This window comes from Tympanuchus pallidicinctus, unplaced genomic scaffold (assembly GCF_026119805.1).
Source record: "Tympanuchus pallidicinctus isolate F22 unplaced genomic scaffold, pur_lepc_1.0 scaffold1, whole genome shotgun sequence".
Taxonomy (NCBI): Eukaryota; Metazoa; Chordata; class Aves; order Galliformes; family Phasianidae; genus Tympanuchus; species Tympanuchus pallidicinctus.
This window is the reverse complement of record NW_026294618.1, coordinates 55003660-55030291: the sequence shown is the minus strand read 5'-3', so window position 1 is coordinate 55030291 and position 26632 is coordinate 55003660. Positions and strand designations below refer to the sequence as shown.

At 41.2% G+C, this 26632-nt stretch overlaps 1 protein-coding gene across 1 annotated transcript; it reads right to left on the bottom strand.

Moving 5' to 3' along the window:
* Positions 1 to 823: 823 nt before the first annotated feature.
* On the bottom strand, positions 824 to 26632 carry LOC128076738 (uncharacterized). The gene is made up of 14 exons (XM_052674804.1): positions 25648 to 26632; positions 22507 to 22626; positions 21468 to 21587; positions 19870 to 19989; positions 15737 to 15859; positions 14741 to 14823; positions 13475 to 13600; positions 12654 to 12702; positions 11596 to 11729; positions 7840 to 7968; positions 5161 to 5275; positions 4140 to 4274; positions 2382 to 2507; positions 824 to 1495 (listed from the first exon to the last, which is right to left on the bottom strand). The coding sequence occupies exons 1-14, from the start codon at positions 25871 to 25873 to the stop codon at positions 1374 to 1376; spliced, it is 1728 nt and encodes a 575-aa protein (XP_052530764.1). The 5' UTR covers positions 25874 to 26632; the 3' UTR covers positions 824 to 1373.

Below are 26632 nucleotides of genomic sequence, written 5' to 3'. Positions count from 1 at the left end.
ATCTAAAATCATCCAAGGAGGTGGCCTAAAGTTGGAGATCTCCTGCTTTCATCCCTATCCGCATCAGTCAGCTCCTTTTGGTCCTCTGTTCTAAGAACCCAACTGCACCAACATGCATCATTAGGTGCATGGGTCTTTCATGTGATGTTTCTAAAGAAATTTCCTGTCTGCTACACATGAGTATTGAAAATTCCATACTGCTTTACCTAACAGCTATCTGTTCTTTAACTAGTCTTTTTGCTGTGCTGTAGAGAAACTTGTACCTGTTTGGGGCTGGGTTTGTTTGTATGTTTTTAGACCTTATAATTGGAGAGAATTTGCAATTGCTGAAATGAAACTTTACCCAAATAAAATGTCTCCCCATGCTCCTAAGCTCAGCTTAAAGATTTGGGCCAAAGTAAAATGTTATAGTGAGATCTTAGTTGGCAGATGTTTTCCTACATCTCACTCAATTTGTATTCCATGTTTGTAGCCAGTAGCAACTCTAAAGCTGTACTTTTTTTTTTTTAAAGACAGTTTGTTTTAAAAGAAACTGTGCAATCTGGGAGCAGAGATTTGCCAATTCTATTGTTGTAAAACTACAGTATTCCAGCCAGTCCAACAAGAAGCTTCAACCAGCTTCCTGAATTTGAAAAAAGAAGTGTATGTTTTAAAGGGGGAAATAGATTACTACTGAATTATTAGTAGTAGTAGACAACTATTAATAGGTTAGCTTTCTCCTAGAAATTAAAACATTAAAAATATATTAAAAAAAAAAAACAAAAAACAGTGCTTCACAAGTTCAAGACTCTGGACTTTGGTATGTTTTTTTTTTTTGTTTTGGTTTGGTTTTTTTGTTTGTTTGTTTTTTTCTTCTGAAAAATACTGTTCTGATTGGCAAGAAGATCCATGAGAGATTCACTGCCCCCTGGAGAATAGGGAAGGCATGAGCAGTCTGAACCTCTATACACATCACGAATTCAAGACAGATGAATTTAGAGCTAAGCATACTACTGCATGTATTGGTCCTCTAACTTCTTTCAAAATGAATTAACAGAGTATAACATTAATGTGTAATTTTGTCGAATTTGTTCACTTTCCCTTTTGCAAGTACCTATGGAAATAATGTGCCATTTGCAGAAAACAGATTTCTGTCTTCATATACACATTTCACAAGTCTTTCATGGGAGCTGTTATATTGTGTTTGCTTTTTGATCTGGTCCCATTCTTGTTATTGGAACATCTCTGCTTTATAAAGGTGCTGTGCACCATGTTCACACCAGGAAATTGCAAGAAACAGGAGCAGTTAAGCTACAGGAACCAATGAAGACAGTCATCTCTAAAAGATCAGGCTCTTGGATCTGGTAAGTTTTTTAAGCTATCTGGTTTAAATATTAACTATCTGCATGGCAAATAGCTGCCCTAAGGAGCTCTTGAGTTTCTTCTGTCTGTTGACGGACTTGCTCGAGGAGTTTGGCCATTTGGTTTTTCCTGAATGCTAATGAGAATTCTGGATCTGAAGACAAAAAACGAGTGTTAGGCAAGCTGCAGCAACTGCCCTCTTCAGATGTTTTCCCCTGCATTTTAATGCATGTGCTTAGAATACTTCTATTTTAGGTCAGATAACATCACTTTCTTACTACTGTATAAAATAAGTATACAGAAAGGGGAACAATATCTTTCTGCCACATCAAGCAGATGGACACTAATTCAGTTTTCATCCCTACAACCATTCAAGAATGTTTGCTGCTAAACTTCAGATCCAGAATGGTGAAAGCTGTTTCAGCTGGCAAATTCACTCTTCTGTACTGATTCTGTACAGCAGATATACACAGACGTATCAGAGCTCTGGCTCTGTATTTGTAGAGATACACACTGTATATTTATTATCATTATAATTTACTATCGTATTGCATTTCTCATCTGTACTCAACTTGTACTTAAAAAATGATCTGAAAGCAACAGAACCAAAGATAGAAATATATTAAGGAGCAGAATTTTAGTATGGAAAATACGCAGCTTTCCAGCTTTTGCCATCCATGTGATCTGCTTGTGCTTGCTTAATCAAAATAAATTAAGATTTTAAATTTGAAAAGCTTTTAGGCTGAGTACCATGGATCCTCATATTGGAAAAAAACATCTATAGCCCACATCCTGTTTCCTGCTCATCTAAAAGTTCAAAATGAATAAAGTGTATCTGCGTTTATTCTAAGATATTCTTTCTTGTTTTAAAACAGATAAAATAGTTAAGGTAGCAGCTGTCCTTGGGCTTCTTCTGCTTGCTTAGGCAAGCAGAGCTGTCAGTTCAGGGGTGTAGGTGACAGCCTGTGACAAAGATTTGCCTTTGCTGCTGATGGGAGCAGGCAGTGCCCCATAGGTTTGGCCTGGCGATGAAGACGTACCTGCCTGCAGTCTGCAGAATGTGGAAATGGCCAGCTGCTGGAAGCGAACCTCTTGGTGGGTAAGAAAATTCCTGAGGTAGGCCTGAATCTCAGTGATGTGACACTTCAACAAAAGCATCATCTTTTCTGCATAAATAGAAGAATAACTGGAGATCAGCAGGAGCTTTTAAAATACTTCCATAGCTGTCTAATGTAACAACGCTTCAGATTGTTAATGACAGATCTGCCTTCAGTTACAACCTGTGTCACTGCAGAGAATGGCAAAGGGCTTCCACCTGCAGCCATTAATGGTAGCACTGGTTCTGCATGGAATTGATGTGGGGGATTTCTGCAGAGGGGGCAACTCTGCCAGGGAGCCTGTCCTTGTTTGCTACACGTGCTGACACATACGCTGATCAGCTTCTCATACTGACCAATGTAGCATGCTGCTGCTGGACTCCATCACTGCTTTGCTTTGAACATCTTTTCTTGCAGATCTAAGAAATGCTCGGCTGCACAGAGCAAGTGATCATAAAAGTACTTGTCTTTTGCTCATTAAAATTATGCTCTCTTCATTATCTGTAACTGAAATTTAAAACATAGGCTACCTTCTAAAAAGAGACTTTATTGTTCCTGCTAATCTATTCAAGAATTAAAACAGCAGTGTTTGGTTCACCTTCCTGATGATCCTGTTTCATCTTCCTCTTGCTGGCTGGGCAGAGGAATTGATCTAAAAGTTTGGAATACAACTGTAGTGGAAATGCTAAGTCATGACCTGAAGCAGTAATTGAGCACCTGGTGGGAAGGCAGGGCCAACCCAGGTAAGTTCAGGTGAATGCAATGCACCTGAGTGACCAGAAGGGGTGAAGCCAGGATCTACCCCTTCCCAAACCTCATTGAAGGGTTGGCAGTGGAGGTGAGAGCATCTCTTGTTGGAGATCCCTGCCTACCTGACGCTTTCCGAAGGTAAGCAGCTCTTTTCCTTCATTTCATAGAATCACAGAATCATAGAATCACAAGGTTGGAAACAACCTATAAGATCATCTAGTCCAACCATCTCCTCATCACCATTGCCACCACAAGCACTAAACCATATCACGCAGCACGTCATCCAGACGCCTCTTGAACACTGCCAGGGATGGCGACTCCACCACCTCCCTGGGCAGCCATTCCAGTGCCTGACCACTTTCTGAGAGAAATAGTACATGTCTACAATTTCTACATCTGTGGCTGCTGTATTTGAGTTTCTTCTTATTTGCTGTAGCCACCCTGCTGTCATCATCCTATTATAGCATTACAACAACTATCCATGCCCTTGCAATTGCCCCTTCCAGCCTCTGTTCCAATATGAGGGGATGCCATCATATTGTATATGTGCTGGCAGAGAGAATCAAACAAAGATGCAGCAATGCCTCTTGTCTGCAATGTGTTTCTTTAGTAAGGAGTATTTTACACCATCCCACCTTTCTACTTAAACCTCTCTTTAAGGACCTCAGAATTGGCTTAGAAACTAGCAGAATAGAAGTGCTTAAAGAGGGCAGCAAACACCTCACCCAGACCCTCTTTGGCTAAGGTCTATTTTCACGGCTAAGTGTGTATTTCAAGGGTGACTGGAGGCTCTTTTGTGCTAATGAATTGGTTGAAACCAGATGGAGGATGATGGAGGAATGTTAAAGGTTGTTCAGCACCTGTCAATTAACTCCTTTGGAAAAAGACTCATTTCACTTCAGACAACCATAAGTGCCTTTGAAAGCACAGTTAATGCTGTGTGACAGTTACCGTGATCTATCATGTGCTGGATGATGGAGGCAGCTTGAAAGGATGTCTCGGTATGTTCCCGTTGGCCAGCCAGTCTTACCAAGCGCTTTGTCAAGGGTTCATTCATCCATTTGACCATGCATAATGTGCCTCCTTCTAGAAGGCAAAAAGGTGGGAGAGTAGTCTGAAAATAGAAAATCCAGTGCCCTAAAAAAGAGTGTGACTAATCTGCCAGAACCCATACGTCTAAGTAGGAAATCTTTTAGAGAACTGAAGAAACGAAATAAGTGCTGAACTTTTGCAAATAAGTATTTCCAAGTCGTAAAATATGGCCATGTCTTGAAGTTATGCTCTCAGTAGGGTATATGGATTCAATTCATAGAAAGCCTGTTGGATTTTTATATCATTGGGTTTGTGCTCTGAAAGGATGCATCCTTTTAAACTCAAGATCCACTCTGGCCTAGTTGTTTCTGTCCCACAGCTGCTGAGCACCTCTTGTGGAACTAAATGAGGCATGTCATCAGTTGCATGGCAGTTACAAGAGAGGAAATGTTTGACAGATGATATCCAGTCCCAGAGTGAGATGGGGAAGTTTATACTTATCCTCTGTGTCATGAGGACAGCTGTTTGTTGAAGGATGGTAATTTGAGATCTCTTATAAAATCCATGTGCAATAAATTCAAGGAGATAAACACACTTGGTATTTTAGTCTCTTTATCCTTTTAGATTAGCTTCTGGCATTGTGAAATGAATTCAGCTGAGAAATTGGGTGACGTTACAGATAACAGTATGTATGTATGGCAGTGAAGTTTGGCACAAAACGTTTTAAGCAAAATAATAATTAAGCAGTTCAACAGAAAAAAAATGCAAATAATGGAGCCAGTGTCACCAACCGGTAAGTTGGATCTTTCTCTCCTTGCATATGATGGCAAAACTCCCAGTAAATTCAAAAGAAAGATCTCGGCTTCAACTCCCATTAGAATTAATAAAGGATGTGTGCCCTTCTCAGAAGAAGCCATTTATGGTGAAGCTATTTCCCTACCTTGCTTTGCCAGCTCAGCAAGGCAAGATGTCACATAATGAAGAGAGTTTTCTTCAATGTCAATAGAAAGCATGGTCTGGAGGAGACCTTCAACACATGGGCTCTCAATGATTCTCTGCAATGAGAAAAAGATAAACATTCAGCACTTCCATCGTATTTTGATGGTGTCCAAGTGCTTTAGAAATACTTAGTATCTCTTTGCAATACTGAGGAATAAGACAATGGTAATGCCAATGTCTCTTCTCCCAGCTCTAATACAGCCAAGTGACAAACCATAGATTTACAGAATAACCTGGGGGGAACCCACAAGGGTCATTGAGTCTCGCTCCTGGCTCCACACAGCACCATTCAAAATCTAAACCATATATCTAATCACCCTTGAACTCCAGCAGTTTGGGGCTGCTCCCAATGCCCTGGGCAGCCTGTTCCATTCCCAGCACCTTCTGGTGAAGAACCTTTCCCTAACCTCCACTCCAGCCCTCCCCTGACACAGCTCCATGCTGTTCCCTCGCGCCCTGTCGCTGTCACAGAGAGCAGAGATCAGTGCTGTCCCTCTGCTCTGTGAAGAGCTGCAGCCATTATGAGGCCTCCCCTCAGCCTCCTCTGCTGTGAGCAGAGCACACCCAGGGACCACAGCCAGACATCACCTGATTTTAAGTGTTTCCCAGGGCTTGCTCTATGGAATGTTTTCATGATCACAGATCACTTTGGAGCTTAAGGATTTCTTCGACCTATTACCAGTGTGTCAGGCTGTATATTACAATCAGGCTATCATTTGCTAAAGACTTGCAGCAAATTAACAAGTGCTCCAGAGCTAAGCATGTGGAAGTTTATCATTTTCTTTGCATCTGAGGCTTTGAAAGCTTTCTGGTGTTGAAATGCTCTGATCTGTGGAAATATGAGGGGATGTGACAAGCAAAGGTGAGTTTTGTTTCTGCAGAGTTGTTACATATTATACGTTTCTGTTTATCCCTTATTTTTTAGTTTGCATCTGCTATGCCCCAAACGTCATGGGTATCTCTGCACTGGAGTTTATGTTTTAGATAGCAAGTTGAAAACAGAGGAGGTTGAGCCTGTGCAAACCTGGACAAAAAGCCCTTGAGACCAAGGAATGAATTCTGAACAAGTCACCAGACTTAATTAGGGAAGTTGCATCTCCAGCTCATAGGAAAATCCTAAAGATACGACCTGCTTATGACTCCATGAGAGAGCTCAGATGGCCATCAACAAAAAGAATATCTTCTTTTGTATTCTAATTTTATATTGCAAATTTTTAACTTGCTGCTTAGCGGCTGAAGCTGGCTTCAAGACTGCTGCCTTTAAAGCTGCTACAGCCTGTGTCCTGCTGACACAAAACCACTGCTTTTTTCCCCTCTTGTGACAAGGACTCTTATGTGTCTTAGAATTGACCTTGGAAGCCTGGTGCTCCTATTCATTTCTGTGAGTTCACTTCTGAAGTGAGTGCTAAATACGTTACGTGGCACCCTGCAGTGCTTTCATGAAGATGAACCAGCTCCCTGCCAAGGACAGAATAAAGTCACCGAACCTAACTGATAAATGTGGTAGTTTTTTAAAGCAGCTTTTGAAAGCATGGTCCATTTTCACTCTTATTGTGGGCCTTGAGTTTGAAGAAATGCATTTCCTTGCAAAAATTGATTTCACAACTATAAGAACTATTTTAATTCCTATCTTTGCTAATGTAAGTGAAAAGCTTTATTGGAAACTGACATTTCCAATCCCTGCTTAAGACGTGCTGAAAGGTTTGTCCCATTGCTCATTATTAGTTCGGTTCATAGTTTTATAGCAAAGTTTTCCTCTTGGATGGTTTAAATCTCTTCCTGTTGCACTGAGTGCTCTGTTATATCATGGGAAAGCAGGCGAAGGATTGCTGGAACAGTCTTTGCAGTAGGGACAACTTTATTTTGTACTATGGTTTGGTACTTCAGCCTAACCAAATCTGGACAAAACTCAGCAGAACACAAGAACTGCAAGAATGAGAATTATCAGTATGAAAAAAGAAAGGACAAAATGTCCCTAAACCTGAAATCAGGTAAATCACATGTAGAAAAGATTTTGTTTCAGACACTGGAGACATTTAAGCAAAGCAGTCTCTGCAACTAGCTGTAATTGGAAAATGAGCAGGGAAGTGCATCTGTAGGTATGGATTTCACTAGAAGCAAATTCAGCAATGGAAGCCTTGATAGCACCTTGGCACAACATGTACTGGCAGTGAGTGAAATTAGATCAGTTCTGAATACCTGTAAACAGGTAACTAAAGGTATATGAAGAGTGACAGCTAGAAAATCAGGATTCAGTTTCTAACCAACCAGGGGTTCTCCTGGATGGTTCCTTAAATTAGTTTGAATGATCTTTGTTCAAAATATGTTTTGTCCCTACGATGTGGTCACTCAAATTAAGTAAGCATATCACTCACAGGAAAATCAGACATTTCTTGTTTTCTTTAGCATGTTTGCATTGTGTTGGAAAAATATGGAAAGATAACTTTTGTTATGACACATGAGGTCCTTTTATTCATAAACACATTTTCGTGCAAATTATACTTAGTGTATATTTTATAATAACGAGAAAATCTTTCTGTGGGTAATGCTGATTCTTTGTAAGTGTAACTGCAACCTCTTCGGGTACAATTCAGTAAAAAAAAACCTAAATGGTACTCACCTGTCTGTTCTTGGAAAGGTTCAGGTTTTTGATGATGCAAGCAGCATGGCCAGCAATCACAGGGTCTGTTGTGTGCACTGACAGGAGCATCCCCAGGCTCTGCAGTAGCTCAGTGCACAGCAGAGCATCCTGAGAAAAGCAACCAGCATTTCCATTACATCCCACACAGACAATGCCAAGCACAGCGATGAAACTTAGCAGCAAACAGTAAGTAGGTTGGACTTAGCTCTGCAAGAAAAGCATTACTCGGTTCATTTAAGCCAACAGCTAAGTGGTTGTGACCAGTGCCTTTTCTCTCAAAATATGACCTACTGTCTGGCAAGGGAAAATTATGGAGATGCAACAGCAGCAGCACTGTGTCTTTAAGTATCCCAGCAGCTTAGCCAACAGTAATGGACTGTACATTTAGGCCAACTTGTGATCAGTAAAGTGCTCTGAACAGCATCTTCTGTGACAGTACACGTTTCTCTATTCTCTGACGGATATTTTAGAGAAATTTTATGTTTTCCCCCTGAAAGTAGTTTTTCTCCCATATCAAATGGGTTTGCAGCACCAGCCAGGTAGGTTCCTCAGCAGTATTTGGGTTAGGTCTACAGTTGAAAGCAATGTAAGATTTCCTCTTGGGAAACCTTTTCCTTTGTCTGTTCTTTATGTGATTCTTGTGTAGCAGACTATTTTATTTGTGTTACTTAGAAATTGAGACACTTTTGTGTGTTTGGTGTAAAACAAATAACTGGTCCTATATATAACTGGAAAAAAAAAAAAAAGGATAATTCTGAACTTGAAAATCTGCTTCAGGACCACTGAAGAAGCACAAAAGGAAGTTTTTAAAAGTTTAACATGCATCTTTCTTTCACTTGGGTTAAATGACAAAATATGTCTATTAGAGGCCTGGAGTAACTCCCTTATGAGGAAAGGCTGAGAGACCTGGGACTGCTCAGCCTGGAGAAGACTTTGGGGGAATCTTGTCGATGCTCATAAATACCTAATGGGCAGAAGTCAAGTGAATGAAGCCAGACTCTTTTCAGTAGAGTGCAGTGACAGAATGAAGGGCAGTGGGCACAAACTGGAGCACAGGAAGTTCCATACTAACATGATGAAGAATTTCACTGCAAAGGTGACAGAAGGTGACTGGAACGGGCTCTCCTGTTGCAGAGTTTCCATCTCTGGAGATATTCAAAACCCACCTGGACACCCACCTGTGTAACCTACTGTAGGGAACCTGCTTTAGCAGGTTATGTGATCTCGGAGGTCCCTTCCAATCCCTATGATTCTGTGATATATTTATTTTTTTTCTTCATGTCACCTGACATCTTCGCTTCTGTTTATTTTAAGCACTGTCATAACCAGCAGTATTAAGATAAGACATGGAAGTAGATAGAAAAGGCAAAATTCAGAGCATTAAAGAATCCTGTATGTAGGTGTGGCTATAAACTTTCTCTAACTCTGTTTTTACTTGTCTTTAAAAGCAGAAATCACATAATTTTAGATCATCCATTTCAGTTACTGTTAATGTTTTCTGTGCTTTTGGACTGTATGTCCTCTTTTCTATGTTATCCTATTGACTGTAGTATCCTTATTTAATTTGCTACAGCACGAGAGGAGGAAATTGTCTATAGACTCTAAATGAACTTTCCAATATGTAATGACTTTCCTGCCAAACCTCTTCCATCTATTTAGACTTATGCCAGCAAGTGACAGTACTCTGAATTCTGCTGAGCCTCCTTGGCAGGCATGCAGCTGGGATCCAGACTTAGTTGGCTTGGTCCTGCGCAGTATGAGAGGCTCAGGAGAGAACTCTGAGTACAAGTGGTTTGGTGGTTCAAGTGAGTACTGACCAAACTTCTCCTCAGGTTCAAAATAAAAGAGTAAGGAAAAGCATTCCAGCAGGAACTGTGCTAAGAATTGCAATGCTGTGCTCAAAATCCTTGGGTAGACAGTGCTTGTCAAGATGAATATTATCGTGTTCATCAGGCAGCTCGATGGAAAAGCAAAGCTCTTTGTGCCTGGAATGGAAAGTCAGCAGCATCACCTGGAGCTGACACATCCTTGTCAAAGGAATGTGACTTTAAAGGCCACTTCCCACAGATACTGACTCTTTCCTTAGAATTTTAGGGCTGGGCTGTCCTTTGGAGAACTGAATAAAATTCCCCCGTAAGAGAGAAGTTGTTCAGTGCTCCCCGGGAACCACTGTCAGCAGCCAGGACAGTGACCAGAAGGAAGGGACGGGAGCTAGTATGAAGCATTCCTGAGGGTTTAATTCATGGTAATGAAAGGGCAGATGAATCCTGCCCTATTGTATCCTTGGCAGCATTAGCAGTAATTCAAGCATCACTTGACTCGGTGGTAAAGGTTAGCTTTGTGTGGTGGTTTGTTTCCTAACAGCTGTTCCCATGGAGAAGTCCCCCTTTCAGACGCTCAGAATTCAGCCTGGGTGAGTGAAAGAAACCTTTAAAGGCCTTGAAAATCCAGGCCACAGAGATGGGGAGGCCTGGGGAGAGTGAGGTCAGCCCCTCCTCAGAGCACGTGGATCCCTCGCTCCCTGGGGACAGCCCTGCTTGCTCACTGCAAAAAAACAGTAGATGTGATTGGATTTTTGCTGTGCAATCACCCCCAGCAATATTTCAGCAGTAGGCTTGCTAAGATCAAATTGCATTCAGTTGCAGCAGACAGTTTGACATGCCACAAGGACACGTGGTGCTAATGTGGCCTGCACAAAACCTTTGGAAAACTCGGTTCTCTGATTGTGGCTCCATGGGCATGAAGCCTTCCCAATTTTTCCATCATGTCCCTGAGTTAGAGGAGGCACAATTCATTTCATACTGTGCCATGTACATGTGACAGGATGTGAGGCACCAGGTCTCCAGTGCCCTGAGGAAATTCCAAGTCTCAGCCCCACCTGGGCCCAGCTGTTGTCACTGAGGCTGTCACTGCTGCTTACAGTAGTGTGACAAGAAAGGTCCTTGCTTTCTTTTTTTTCCTTTATCTGCCCGAACTCCAGCTCTCCCCCATGAGATTATTGTTAGCTTAAGCCACCTAACAAAAACATTTCATATCTGTGTTCCTAAGGATGACTTTATCACTCGAATGGAAAAGCGTGTTTAAAAATGGTAATAATAATGTCTGCCACTACTTAGCAATTTGGTGCTTCATGTGGAGGATGAAAGTACAGCAGGTGTGCTTGTGTTGGTTGTTTGTTGGCTGCAGTTTATTTTTAGCCAGAGTTCTTCATGTGTTTGCATGGCATTACACTGCTGAATGGTAGCGTTTGCTTTGAACATGGGCAAAGAAACCATTCTGTACCTAAGGACACAAAGAGTCACAGGAAAGTTCTATTGAATTAGCTAAACATTGATGGAGTTTTAAATTATCTCAAGTCTAATTAAAAAAAAAAAAGAAAAAGAATGTCTGCTGACAATCTGGAGAACGAGGGGAACACAGGGAGTGCAGGGTGGTGTCCACCCAGCCAAGCTATCTGACACCCATCGCTACCTTTTCCCTCCCCAGGGCCTCTTCACAGGTGATGCAATGAACTATGGGATTCCCAGCTTGCCACTCACCACAACAGATAGTCTCCTTGGGTAGAGACAGTGCAGCTGGAGTAGCAAAACCTCATCATTTGGGGCAGAAACGGGAAAGGTTGGGAGATCTCACAGAGCCTATCGGCACACCTCACAGAATGCTGTAACAGTGTTAATGCAGGCAGTGGCCAGAACTGTTCTTTCCCTCTGGCTCTCAGGGGACAAGCTGCCATACCTGGTTATGTGGGTGCTGGGACAGCACCCAGAGCAGAGCGACAGCTGCACGACACGCATCCTCACTGCTGGACACCAGGAGAGAGCACAGCCTGGGCAGGACATCCTTGGCAACCAGCTCGGCCTGTGTGTCTGCTGTGTGGAGAAGGTGATGATGAAGTGTGAGGACATTAGAGGGAATAGGTGGTATAGGACAGTGCTCGGTATTTCGTTATAAAAATTAAACCTCATTTGGTCTGGCTCATTAGGCCAAGAATTAATACAGGTTTGAGAACAGTATGTAGCTTTGGACTCCCTTCATTTTATGTCTAAATCTCTGTGAGGAAAAAATGAGGGGCATTTTCTGAGCAATTCATTGGCCTGAAACTCTGTAGAAGGGCAGACAGACCTCCTTGAACACACGCCTGTCTCAGTCACGGTCCTTTTACAACATAGCAATCTCAAAGTCTCGAAGACCAGAGACACCAAGGAGCAAAGAGCAGGGCCTTTACTCCCTGCCCCACCATCACTGCGATTGCTTGATAGCAAGGTGCCTCCACAATTTCTAGATGAACAGCTTACCCTGAGCCCTAGGGCTCTAGTGCTGAACATGCAGCTCCTCTGCTTTCATCTCCAGAGTATGTTGTAGAAATGGATTGGGGTACTTAACAGGATAGGATTTTTTTTTAAGAGGATGACAAATGCTTGGGAGCGAATTACGGTTAATGAGAGATTCATGCCTTAGGAGAGGGCAGGCCCTACTCAAGCATCAATTTCAGGAGATGTTCTATCCTAATCAGGGTTATAAGGACTGGGAAATGTGGAGGGGAGCAAAAGGCCCATGCATACAAGATAGGTGCTGGCTCCCTCCCTTTGGCTACTACCTCTTGTTGCCTTGGGCAGGTTTAGTTGAGTGCACGCAGAACCTCCCTCTTCCTGCAGCATCCAACTAACATGCAAAAATGAAGGTGTCTCTGTTTTTAATGGGAAAAGTTGCCAACCCACCATGCTCATTACAAAAGCCAGAGAGAGAAAGGAAAAGAAATAGTGTGGTTCGTTTATCTCTAACATGGTACTTACCCCTGGTAGCCAAATTTCGTAGGCAAACGCATGCCTGGCTTGAAACCTTCTTGTGCCAAAGGGAAAAAGAAAAAGAGAGAAAAAGAGTGGTTTCAGTAATGTGTGTTCTTGGCTACTGTACTCAAAATAAATGTGACAATGCTGGCAAGCTATCACACTATCTTCAGAGCACAAATTTTGGGCCTTTTTTCTTTTAACCTTTTTTTTTTAATGAGTTTGTTTGAACTTCCCCTAGATAAGCTGTTGATGAGGAAGAGCCAATGGAGTTCAGTTTTTGGATTATTTTTGGAATGTCAAATCAATTATAGGAAAATGTACAGACTGAATTTGTCTCATTTATTTTCTTTTTCAACTAGGAGAGCCAACACAGAATTTAAGGCTTTATCCTTTAAATTCTGAATTGAGCCTTGCTGAAGTTTTTTAAGAGAGTAGCTCCCAGCAAAGCAAGATTTTATAGATGTTATTCTTTGAAGCCATGTAGTCAAAGCTAAGGATATCACAAGGAAGGGAAAAAAAGGGAGAAGTAGCATAAGTGTGAGAGCCTGGGCAGAGCACTTCATATGCAGTTTCAAGCTTAAAGAAAATAGGGCACCTCGCCTAAAGGTAGTGTCCAGGGCTTTAATGATTCCCTTTTCTTTCTCCAAACGTTGCACTCACAGAACCTACTATGTTTTAATGTGTGTCTTTCCTTGTGGGAAAGATGTCATAGAGCCAACTGTGCAATAGATAAGCAGAAGTGTGCCAGACTGAAACTGAAAGCCCAGCTTTATAGCTGTACTCTGATGCTAAACCTTCACGTAAAGAGAGGGTTGCAGCTTTACCTTGTCCACAGAGGAAGACAGAAGAGAGATGAGCATGCGCAGCAGGAATCTGTCACCAATTCTCAGCATGGCCTCATGGTGCTGAGTGTTGGCTGCTATGTTGCTTAGGGCAGCACAGCTATAATACTGCGGAGAGACGGGGAAAAAAATAGGAGGAGAGGTGGTCACAGTGATGACAACACTGAAGTGAATCAAACTAAATTGGAGAGATGCGTAGATTGAGAGCTGAAGAAAATACAGTGCTTTTTCATCTTCAAATATTTTGTGAGGCAGACCTAATAACAGCCTGAGTGGGTTCAGGAAGAACAGTGCTGTATCTGCTGTTGCTACAGCAGCAGCCATGTGCTCCCTGGTATCTGGGAATGTCCTGCACTACTGCAGCTACTCCTCAGCTGACACCTACCTTAGCTCATCTACATGGACTGCACTGTATATTTACACTGGTTGACTGGAGACGGATGTTGTCACTGCCCTAGCATGCCAAGAGATCATTTTCCAAAGATTTAAACATGAATTCCAGAGAAGATTATACAAATTAAAACATGTGCTACTTGGGAGGTGTAATTAGAAGGAGAGGGTTGAACTGCAGAGAAAGAAATTTTAAGATGAAGAGGAGAACTAGGTGATGCTGATACAGTTTGCAGAAAGCAGTTCCAGAGGATCCATTACTTCTGACATTTACAACTGAGCCAAGGAGAAGACTGGAGGAAGTAATCCTGTGCTTCTCAGACAAACTGAATGAACAAGTGGACTTTAAGGTTTACAAATCTGACTCATAGTTTTCATTAGCATACTTGAAACCAAGAAGCAACTCTGTTAACTGTGCACAAATGCAAGATGTCTGGGGTAAGCATAAAACAGAAAGAGTTCTCAGACATCCCAAATAATGAGAAAAAATTTCTTTGCAAGTTTTTCCTTCTAAAATACTTAGCAGAATTGTTTAGAGGGGAAGATCAAAGAAGGCAAGGATGAGCAGGCCTATCAGCAGCTGATCTGATGGCCCAGAAGACACAGAAAGGTAGCTGTTTAAAAACTGTGTGCATGTATTACAATATGTGCTGGCTTTATAAACCCTCTGTGGAGCTAAACAAATCATGTGCTTTGAATAGATGTTGTCTGACTGAGCTGAGTTCCTCCAACATGCACTCACATGTCACTCTGCTTCTCTGCTTTCCCCTCCCTCTACCTTTGCATTTCCCAGTTCTGTAGTTTGTGCTCTCCCTACAGTCACACTATCCTTGTTAGAAAATCTGACCTGTGCCATACCTGCACTTCTGAGTCAGGGGACTCCAACAGCAAGGTGAGAACTGGCAGGGCTCCTTCCTTGCACAAGACCAGTTGGATCCTCTCTGCCATTTAAGAAAACAAAGTTCTGTTAGTGTGTCCTTTCCCTTCCCTCTCTCTCATCTGGAGACATTATTTAGCAAGGATATGCACAATAGAGTGATTATGCTTATCCAAACATCAGAGCACACCATTTAGAGTTGGCTTAAGACAGTAGTGTGCAGTCATTTTAGCAAAATGACCTGGACTGGTTGGTTAAGCCTGCACTGGTTTTCTGCTAAAGCCTATTGAGAGAATCTGATCTGGTGGAGAATATGAAAAACCAAGCATGATATTCAGCACACACAATTTCCATCTAAAACAAACAATAAAAGCATTTCCATCTAAAACAAACAATAAAAGCAGAAGTGTAATAGTTAATTGTAAAAGTTCTTGCCAGTCATTCTCCTCACTGTATAAAAATAAGATATTCCTTAGGAGCATGTCATCTAGCTGTGTGGGATAATAGTGTCATGCGTATTTTGAATCATCCAACATTTGAGTTAGAGATACAAGTTAAACAATACCACAGCTTGACCTTGCAGGACAAATTTGGATAATCCTTGTTGGATTGCTACAAAGTACTACCAAATGTGCTGATAGTCTTTTAGACCAAAATATTTCTTAAATAAATAATCATTATTTCTGTTTCTTTAATATTGTAATTGCTTGTTTTGAATTGAATTGAATTCTTTGAGTTCAAAAGTCAAGCCTTCCTATTTTGGGTTTAGGTAAAAATGGCTCTGCACTAGCTAAGGAGAGGCCAACTGGAAATAATCAGGCTATGGTATCATCATGAATACAATACGCAAACATTGTATAGAATAACTTATTGTGCAGATAAGCTTTTGTTCTTATCTTAACCCTTTAATTTGTGTCTTTCTACTGCTGAGGAATTTTCTTACAGGAGTGTTAGCTAAACCATTAGTCAGAAAGTACCTGATTGCGTAAGGTTGAGAATAGCACCAACTGCATTTTGTTGTACTCTAGGATCATAGGAGTTGGCAAGAGACAGTAAAGGTGTAACTCCTCGAGCAGCGCCGATAGCCTCCCGGTTGGATTCTGGGGGAAAAAATGACAGCGCCGCAATGTATCCTTTTATCTAGAGTCAGGAGCAGGACAGCTGGAAGGACTGACTTTTTTTGGAGTACTGATTCATTTATGTACATTTCTAGACTGTTTAAACAATGGCCAGTCTCTGGAACCCTAGTAAGAAAAACATGAAACACAAGCAAGCAAGAAATGTGTAAGGATTTGGATCAGATCATACCCTCAGGTGCCAACACTTAGAGATTTATGAGAACAAAACATCTATTCCTGGAGCTGTTCTACACTAAGGAACTGATGCACACACATGCAGATAGTCAAGGATATCTATTCAAGCACAGTTCAGCTGGGATCAGTTTAGTATTCCAGATTAAGTCCTTTTTTGCCTTCATATATACATGTTTATACTCAAAGAAAGACCTTTTGTAATGGAAAAAATACTCTCATTTTTGAGTGAAATAATTGCTCTGGGAAAAGCCATCTATTTAAAAATATCTGTGTCGAGTGGGAAGCATTTACTCAGGTGAAATTTTCAGGTCGATTTTGTAAATAAGTCTTTCTCCAGTATAATCCATAATGTGTACTGTTCTTTTGTTTCCCACAGTGGAAGCAGAAATTATTTAGTGCAGCTCCATCTGATGCAAACCGGTCTGATGTGATGTAAACTCTAATAAACTGGATGAAGGGGAGAGACAAAAGGATTGAGCATCCAGATATTGATCCTTCCTCATTCTTTCACACAATACACTCCATTAATTGTGAGTGAGGAAGAAAAGCTCGCATTTTGGCAAGGGCATTACAAATGTCTAGACAAAATTTGGGCATTTTTTTTTCTTCCACCTTCCTTTCTAGGATAGGGTAAGGAGAGCCTACGTTCTCATGTGAAAGAGCCTCTCTGGGACACATTTCCAGTCCAAAGATCTTCTGAAGGAAGCAGATGACCATGACAAAATTGAGCCACTGTGTGCCTCAAAGGTCATTCTTCCTTTAAGAAGAAAAAAACAACAGTTTGATTTGAAAATGAAAGCTCCATGATAGTGGTGATCAATACTGGAAGCCTGCAGTGGTGGGAGGGCTCATGCAGCCTGTGTTGGTGGAGGTGGTGGCACATAGGCTTGGCACCCTGCTCTCACCTGGGAGTGACTGGAGCACCCACTCTCACTGTGGGAGAGTAGAAACCTCTATGACCATAAAACTCTTTTTTCCCTTTTCTTTTGGTGATTCACTAGCTGAGAAATTCAGCTTCACCATCTTTCTTAGAGCCTGTTATTGTGGATTTGCTGGTTTTGTTTTTGCATAAATCATTTTCCCTCATCCCTCCCTCCATCGTCATTCTAGTTTTAGTCAGATAATGTGAACACTGAACACTGTCTGTTTCATCAACTTATGGCAGAATGGGTGAAAATATCTACCTCACCATGGTGTATAACTTTATTATCATCTCCACAGCCCATCTGCTTATCACAGGATCACACAGAATCACAGAATTGTAGGTGTTGGGAGGGACCTCTTGGGATCATTGAGTCCAACCCCCCTGCAAAGCAGGCTCTCTACAGCAGGCAGCACAAGCAGGTGTCCAGGTGGGTCTTGAAAATCTCCAGAGAAGAGTATCTCCAGAGGAGAAAAACTACATAATGTGGCTCTTCCACTGATGCCAGTGCAGCAGTCAATTTCCCCAAGAGTGCTTTTAGAAGGGAACCATCCTTTTGAGTATCCACATACTAATCTAAAGTAGCTGAATTACTAACATCTACTCAAACTGGGTTTGAATAATCCATCTGGAAACCCACATTTATAAATTCTTTCCTTTCACTTTCTGCTGTTTGTGTGCTTTAAAATTCTCCTGATGGCACAGCTTTGAATGTGCACTGTTTTTTGTTTAGCTTTATGGCCTCCCCAAACTATTGCTGAGAACATTTAGTTCTGTTCTTATCTACTCTGAGGAGAGTTCTTATCCCAGAACTGATTGTTTCCACTCACAGATTGAGACAGATAATTGCAGATGTACGCATGTCCTCTTGCTGTTATCCAATGCCAGTGCCGGAACCAACTGACCTTGAAATCCTTTTAATCTAAATGAGCTTGTTTGTTGTTTAGTTTTTGGCTATTTCTGGCAGCCAGTAAGTACTGCATATCCCAGATTCACGTATAACTTGCACTCACATTACTAAACAACTTCACCCTGTACAGCCACAGGTGTGTATTGCAGCAGAGTTAAGACATGTTGCCATTCTTGGATTTAAAGTTTTAGTCACCTCAAAACTATCTAAAGGATCTTCCCAGTTTTGTTCTGCTTCTATGTTTTTTTTAAAAAAAATATTCTCAAATATGTCTGGCATACTTGAAGTCATGACTGAGCAACATTGTTTTCTCAAGCAGATCTTTTAAGATATCAGAGCATGTGAGTTAGAATTAAAATAAACTCTAGCAAGTTGCTTCTTGCTTTAGTCTCACTGCTGTGGCAGCAAAACATATTCTGAGGAAGAAATAAATGGATCCAGTCCATTTACATCCTAGTCAAATTGAGACACATGTTCAAAACTGATCTAAGTCCCAGACAGCAACCCAGCCCATGCATTTGCAGGACTGTCTACCATTATGTTCAGCATATGCTTTCTTATGTAGGCTAGAAGTTCCTTGAGTGCTTAATGTGATCTACTTGTGCTCAAAAGTATACTGGTACTTACAGAGTGTGCAGTGGTGTTGGGTAACCATCCTCAATAGAGAATGCAACTGGAGTGGCTGAGGGTTCCCTGCAACCTGGATTAAGCAGAGACATCAAGGAGGGACAGAGTGCCCTCAATACTAATTAACACCTTTAGGTTCCAGAGGACACCCCTTTTCTGTGCACTACTTAAAACAGCTGGAGGGAACTGCCTTTATAGATCTTCAGAAGAAAAACTCCACTAACTATACATATAACTGTAACAAAAGCCCTCCTATGCCCAGGAATCTCAAATTTGAAATAAAAAAAGCAAATTAGCACTTTCACATGGTTGGATCCTGCTTATCTGCTCTCCCTTCACAACATAAGTACCTAAGTGAGGAAGTTAAGCATCTACAATATCTCTCACAGCCTCTTGGGAGATCAGGTGGCAGCTTCCCATGCTGAGGGGAACTTGGTAGAAAAACAAGACAGGAAGGGAAATAAGCATTATTTATAAGCTTTAAGCAGACCTTTACGTATTCTTTACACAAGAACAATGCAGTTTGAGAAAGGCATAATAAGCTAGACTAACACGATGACTTTTGGTAACAGTGGTTGAGCTTTGTTGCAGACCGTTAACAAACTGGTGATGACACAAAATAGCAGCAGAGAAGGATAAAGTCTAAATGGTAAATCAGTTGCAGGATGACAACAACACCATAATGCAAAAGACATAAATGTTATTATCAGATGTATCAGACAAGTATTTTCCTGAATGTCACAGTAGAAGACATGGATGAGATCCCAGCTGAAGCATTGCATGTTTCTTGTCACTGTCTTTCAGAAGGGATAAATTCAAAATTAAACTCCTGCAGCACTTATTTATGTCTTCTGACTGTAACAATGCTTGAGGTCTGTGGTACTGCAAAATAGCTATGTTCCATTTCTGGAACATACGCTTTACATCCAAAAGGGCTATGGAGATAAATGGAGAGTCTAATTTACAAAAGGAGTCTTAAATGAACTTGGCTTTCTCGTTCTAGTAAAATGAAAGATCTTCATTGGTATAGACATCAAGGAGGAAGAAATATTGAAGTTAAAAACCAGCATAGACACTAATTACGATATGGTAGTCATTAATATATTTAGGTTGGAAATCTAAAAAGGGTTTGTAATTGTAAGACAAAAAAGGCCAGAAGCACTGAGAAGATCTTAACCAGAATCTCAAGAATTTGTGAAATAAGAATACTGAAAAGATACCAATGTGGCATCTGTTGACTCTTAATCCAGTTGCAAGAAAGTGGTATCATATGGAAATATGACATAAAAGGTGAATGGATTCAGTGCAGAGGATAAAGGGGAAGAACAGCACACTCACCTGAAACAGCTAAAGTCATTGTGCAGGCACAGGAATTACACTGGACAGTGGGATCCTCTGACTCAAGCAGATCCAGAATTGGCTCAAGTAAACCCATTTGGATAACCATTTCTTTGTCAACTATTCATAGATTCACAAACAAATGGACAAACAAGAAAGAAAATAGTTAAAGCCTTCGTTAAAAGAATATGTCCTTCCTTCGCGGTCTATTTGCAAAATAGACCTAATATAGAAACAGACTGAAAGGCACTTACAATTTCTTACTTGGTTTGCTTGATTCATTGTCGGACTCAAGAAAGAATGTAAAAGATGTTCAAATGCTTCCAAATATTTCCACCAGCAATTCTATTTTCAAACACACAGTTCATTTTGGATACTGCAACTGCAGTTTTCCAATAGGTTCATAATTTGCTCATCTGCTCTCTGTGTTCTGAAGTCTACCTTTATAAATATATTTTTAACACGCCCTCTGTAGCTCCCAGATACTAACTCAATTAAATGGGTCCCAGAAGCTACATAAGACAGTTATGTCTTATAAGTATAGTTATAAGACAGTTATAAGACAATTATACTAAAGATCTAAGCATTTTTTTCCAAACTGTAAGCAATTTAAGAATGAGTTTCAGTTAATTAGTAAAAGGAAAATGAATGTAATCTCATAGGCATTTGTTTCTGAGCTCTCAATCCAAGAAAAAGGTGGCCAAGAGGGCCAATGGCATCCTGGCCTGCATTAGAAATAGCGTGGCCAGCAGGAGCAGGGAGGTGATCATCCCTCTGTACTCAGCACTGGTGAGGCTGCACCTTGAGCACTGTGTTCAGCTTTGGGCCCCTCACTACAGGAAAAATGTTGAGGTCCTGGAGCGTGTCCAGAGAAGGGCAACGAAACTGGTGAGGGCTCTGGAGCACAAGTCTTATGAGGAGCAGCTGAGGGAGCTGGGATTGTTCAGTCTGGAGGAGAGGAGGCTCAGGGGAGACCTCACTGCACTGTACAACTTCCTGAAGGGAGGCTGTGGGGAAGAGGGATTTGGCCTCTTCTCCCAGACAATGAGCAGGACACGGGGTAATGGCTGCAAGTTGTATCAGAGGAGGTTTAGATTGGACATAAGGAGGAACTTCTTCTCTCAGACAGGTCAGGCACTGGAATGGTCTGCCGAGAGAGGTGGTGGAGTCGCCATCCCTGGCAGTGTTCAAGAGGCGTCTGGATGACGTGCTGCGTGATATGGTTTAGTGCTCGTGGTGGCAATGGTGATGAAGACATGGTTGGACTAGATGATCTTATAGGTTGTTTCCAACCTTGTCATTCTATGATTCTATGATTCTATGAAAGTAGTACAGATATTCCTACACCAGCCTGAGAAAAATAACAGTCTTTGCAAACAGATCCAAGATTACTTGCCACATGATATAGCATTGCTCAAGGGACCTAACATACCCAGCATCTAAGTGTCTTGCAAGTGAACTCACATCTGTCCTATCTAGAAGACAAAAAAAGGGAATTTGGATCTATGTAAACCTCACTATGGAGAAGTGCCTTCCTTCTGTACTGCGTCCTGCATAAGAGATGCACTAGAATGGGAAATGCGTTATTAATTACTCACTATTTCCTTCCAGCAAAAAGTTGACAAGGGACAAAGAAGACATCTGTTGTACCTCCAGGTCAGCAGAGCGCAGTAAGGCATAGAAGGGCTCTAGATGCTCTGCTGGCAGGGGAACATTCACTGCAGAAATAAAAGGAAATGCTCAGGAGTCTCATCGTTCACATTGCTCTCATTTTTCACTTTTCAGTCTTGGGCCCGAGTTGTTATCGTAACTGGGTTGAATGGTATTCTCCATCATTTAAATTACATTGCTACAGGCAAAACAGGCCAAGTTTCCTGAGAAGGTTTTGAATAATCAAGTACTCTAAAAATATGGGAAGGAAACCAACATGCCTAGCTACCAAACAAGTCATTCCACCTCATAGCAGGTCCTCATGTTGAGTATTTTGCACGTTTTTAGCCAGAAAAAAAAACATAGGATAAAGCTTGAGGTACAATTCTAAAAAGCAAATAAATAAACCACAGCTTGCTTGTTGCTGGTATTTCTGCCCTTATGTAGGACCCAAACTCTTGTTGGAAATCTTATTTGGCATATCAAGGCTGACTTCTAGCTGTTCACAAATTGCCTCAAGAGCCAAGCAGTGGCTCCCACAGAGTGGTGGGTACAAACCATAATGTTTCCTTTGTGTCTCCACTACAGTCTAGCTTTTAGGGCTTTGTCCTCTGCCAAAAACTCATACACTGCAAAACCTTAAAAGATCACTATGACCACTTCCTGCCACCAGATTCTCTGTGTGTTGCTCTCAGGAGATTCAGAATACACTGACTCTAGATACTTCAGAGTCTGCTGATTTGTTTTCAACAGAAACGACAGTTTTTATAATCAAGAGAGATAATCTCCTGATAGCAAAACCCAGAATGATTCTGCCCATATGGCAATGACAGCATTTCCATTTTTCCTGGTAAAAAATGCAGCAGGAAAAAAAATAGAGCTCTGATTAACAAATTTGATTAATGAATCAAAGCAGGCTTCACAGTTGGAAAATACGATTTTATTTATAATTACGTGGAAATTTTCTAAGGCATTGAGATAACTTACTGTGCTGGCTCATATGCAAATAATAGAGAGCAGCAGACTGCTGTAGACCTGGGTTTTCAGAAAAAGCTAAGATCCTCAAGGCTTCCAGAGGGTCCTTTCCCAGTGGTGACATCTCAAAACCTAAGGATATACAGTTACAGCACAGTCTTAACTACACTCGAAAAAGTATAGTTTACAAAAAGAAATTAAAGTTTACAGCCAATCAAACAAGTACAAGGATTTTTGTACTGAATGAGCTCCATAGAGCCCATGTATACTTTTCATATTTCCAGGAGCAGCAGCAATAAACAAACCCAGAATAACCTGTCCTTGGCAGTGCCTCTTATGAAGTTCTTGAAGCTAGTGATTGGATGCAAGATAAATTATAACCTTTAGACACTTTTATGTTATCCAGTATAAATGCAGGTGTTGTTCTTCTCCATAAAACTCCTATTGCTTCCTGAATCACAGAAGGTTTTTGTTAAAATGTATCAAGTGAAAATAGCATTCTTAGCTATAAGCTACAGAACAAGAACATATTTTTAATTTACCACTTCTTATTTTTGCTGTGTTTTCTATTCTTTGTATTATAATAATGGATTTCAGGAAATATCAGTGTGGATTGCAAATGGGCTTGCCTCAGGCTCAAATTCCTAGCATGTGTCTACCTGTTCTCGAGTATGATAGTTCCTCTATGAATAAACCAAATGTTCAGCAATAGCCATTGAGAGTACAGCAATAGCAGTCATCCATGATTTCTGTGAGTTACTGCCTTCTGTGCTTACAGTGCACGGAATGGAACAGCAAAGAGGAAAAAAAAAAACGGCCATTGATCCAGAGCTCAACAGCATCAACAGTTGAAAAGGTCATATACTAAATATTGACTGGTAGAGCACACAAGTACATGATCCATCTTTAGATAAGATTTAGGAAGTGCATTAAAGACCGAAATATCTCTGTGAAGAACAAGATTTAGCTACTTTTCTTCACATGGGATATCAGGGATGTGAGGGATGTGAAGGTTGAGAGCTTTCATGACTCAGTGTGAAACTCAGCCAACAACTTATGCTATTAGAAGCTGCTGACATATCAAGAATTAGCAAATGCTTACCTTCAAGGTTAGGTAAGTGTGTTCCACAGAACAACTGCTTCATATAATGATTGGTTTTATTTAATAGTTAGCAATAAACACAAAGGGAAGCCATCAGCATGTGCAAGAAACCTTGAGAAAAAAAACAAGGATCTCTTCATGTACTTTAGTTCCCTTCCTTACACAGTGACTACTCGAATCCCTCAGATATCTCTGCATATTTATTTGGGAGAATGGTAAAGAAAAAGCCACACAAAATCTTCACCTGCTTATCAAACATTTGCTGAAGTAGCTAACAAATGAATATGACCTATCACAAAGTCTTTCCTTGCACTCAGCTGTCCAAATGTTGGCTTTCTGCTTATTATAATTTGTTCAAATTTGAGGATGGGTTTGCTCATATCATCTTGGAATAAAATACACAGGTGAGTACTAAAGTAAGATGTACGTGTCCTAGTTCTTTTTCTGAGGCTCCCAAACTCTGCTCCTGCCTTGGCAGCAGACTTCAGCCACTCAGAGAACTAATCTTGGTCCTTCTTCCTGTGCACTGTGTATCTCCTATCATAGACATTGGGATTTTCCTAACAGCATGTGTGGCCACCTCTGCACTGCTGACACAGAAGCTCAAGGCTCTCTGCTGCTCTATCCCAGCTCCTCAGAAGTCAGGACAAACTGGACCTTTGCAGACCCATCTCAGAAAGGAAAGGATTTCTCAAGAAAACATACATTTACTCTTTTCAGAAGCACTAGTGGGTGCCGTAAGGGGCCATAATGTTATCATCATTTTTTCCAGACCACTCTACTTGCACCTGATCTCTTAGTTGAGCAGGATTACTGTCAAAACACTCATAAATGCATGTTAGCTTTTTGTTCAGCTTTGGAAGATTCTCACTGCAAACAAAACTGAAAAGTAAAGTCCCATTTTGGATATACATGTTAGGACGTTGGGATTTTGCCAGTGCTTCATATACAGCAGTTAATTAAACATATCAACAGCATGAGATCCCTCTGTTAACGAATAAGGATATCAGCTGAGGTGAATCCTTGTGTAGTTCAAGGATGTAGGTCAGCATCACAACAATCATTCCAAAAGTTGTTCTATGACAGATCATTTCAAACAACTTTATCTGTGTTACATCAAGAATAAATGTCTCTCTCGGTTCATGAAAGCAGAAGGATATGCAATTTTGTCTACTACCTTCAGCCCAAGGTTGTTAAACTTAACACAATACATGCAATTAGCTGCAAGTCAAAGCAAAAAACCAACAGGCAACTGCCCCCTCTTCAAGATTGAGACAAGAATGCTTTCAGGTTGGACAACTGACAGAACACACTCGTCCAAGAAAACATTCTGTGACAGTAGGAATTAAATTGAAAAAAAAAAGTTTTCCTCCTAATATGTTGTGTCTTAAGACAGGATTGGGAGAACACCCAAGACAGATGAACATAGACTTACGGGTCTGCTTTGATTCAAGCTGAATCCTATGATTGTGTTCAAGCTCTGTGCCTTAAACATGTACACAAAAGTGCATATTGGCAGATCAGCTTATTGGAGTTTGGGGAAGCCCTCTGAGCCCAATGGCACTTGTCCCAGGGTGTCCTCAGCCTTCCCCACATACAGCACAGGCACTTCAGTGCAGCTCCAGGTGCTCTGCACCAGACCATAGATGTACATGAACAACTCAGCCAGGACCATGCTGCTGTTTCCTGCTTGACAGGCTCCTATAGTGCCCAATATTAACACAGTCCTCTTTCCAGCTTTGTTGCTTCAGGGACTGACTCAAAAAGTTAACTTCAATTACTAGAAGGACTTGCTTTCACTAAACATATGTACACGAGTCATGTTTAACAGTGGTGGCACAGCAGAAAGGGACAGACCACTTCTACCTGAATCCTACTTTTGTGCCACTCGTGCTCTAGATGTCCCATACACAAAGGAAATGCTCTGTGGTTCTGTCCTTTCCTACACCAATTTAAAATGTCAGAGTAGTTCAGACGGGAATCTGTTTTCAGCCCCCCCAAAAGATTCTCCTTCCCCTTTCACAATCCTTTTGAAAACGTAATGCTCTTACCTCTTTCAATTTGCTGCAGAAATTCCTGTGCTGTCACCCGCTCATGAGGCTGCAGCATGGGCTTGTACAACTGTCTGGTCTTTGAGGCATTCTGTTTCAAGCAGGAGCACTCGCTTATCAGAGCTAAGCATTCCTTCACGCTGTGCACCAGCTCCGAAGACATCTTCTGAACGAAGGCCACGAAGTTGCGCAGCAGCTGCATGCACCGTCCACACAGCTGACCCATTCTTGCTCAAACAGCAGCAAAAAAAAAAAAAAAAAAAAAAACGAGGAAAACGAAAGAGATGGGGAAAAAAAAAAGTTTCTCCCCAACTTGTTGATGTTTTGCACTTACTTGCCACTTTGGTGTTTGTCCAGTGTTACAGATGTCAGCATGACACGCTGTGCGGCTGCTGTGAAGCAGTCAAGCATCTGCACCCAAAAAGCTACATTACACAACAAAGCTGATTTCTGTGGATCTCCCAGTCTATCAAATATTACTGAAAAGGCTGGACCTGAGCCATGCACAGACACCCTCCCTTTTCTTGAAGAAAAATAAGATGATGACCTAAACCCATTCCATGGAGAACAGAGTTTAACTCCTGGAGTATCCACAAAAGCCTTCATGAAGCTAGAAAAGCAATGAGGTGATGAAAAAAACAACTTCAGTTTTTGTAAGGCAGTTTTCCATGAAAGGCAAGCACCACCTCGTGTGCACGTGTACAGGCTGTAACTGCCAATGGGAGAGGAAGACTGGGGGAAAAAAAAAAAAAAAGCTTGTACACTAACAGGTTTTTCCAGTTTTTGGTAGACCAGAACAAAAACCCTGTTGGGTAAGCAGCTCATAACTCAGCCAAGTGAGACTCTGCAAATCAGCAAGAATGGAAAACTGGAATAAAAAAAAATCAGTAGCCAAGTGAGCAGGGAAAGTTAATTATGGGGTGTTGCTGTCTTGACTGTAAAAGACATCTGCAAGTTTTCAGGCAGAAAGGGGTTGTTAAGGGAA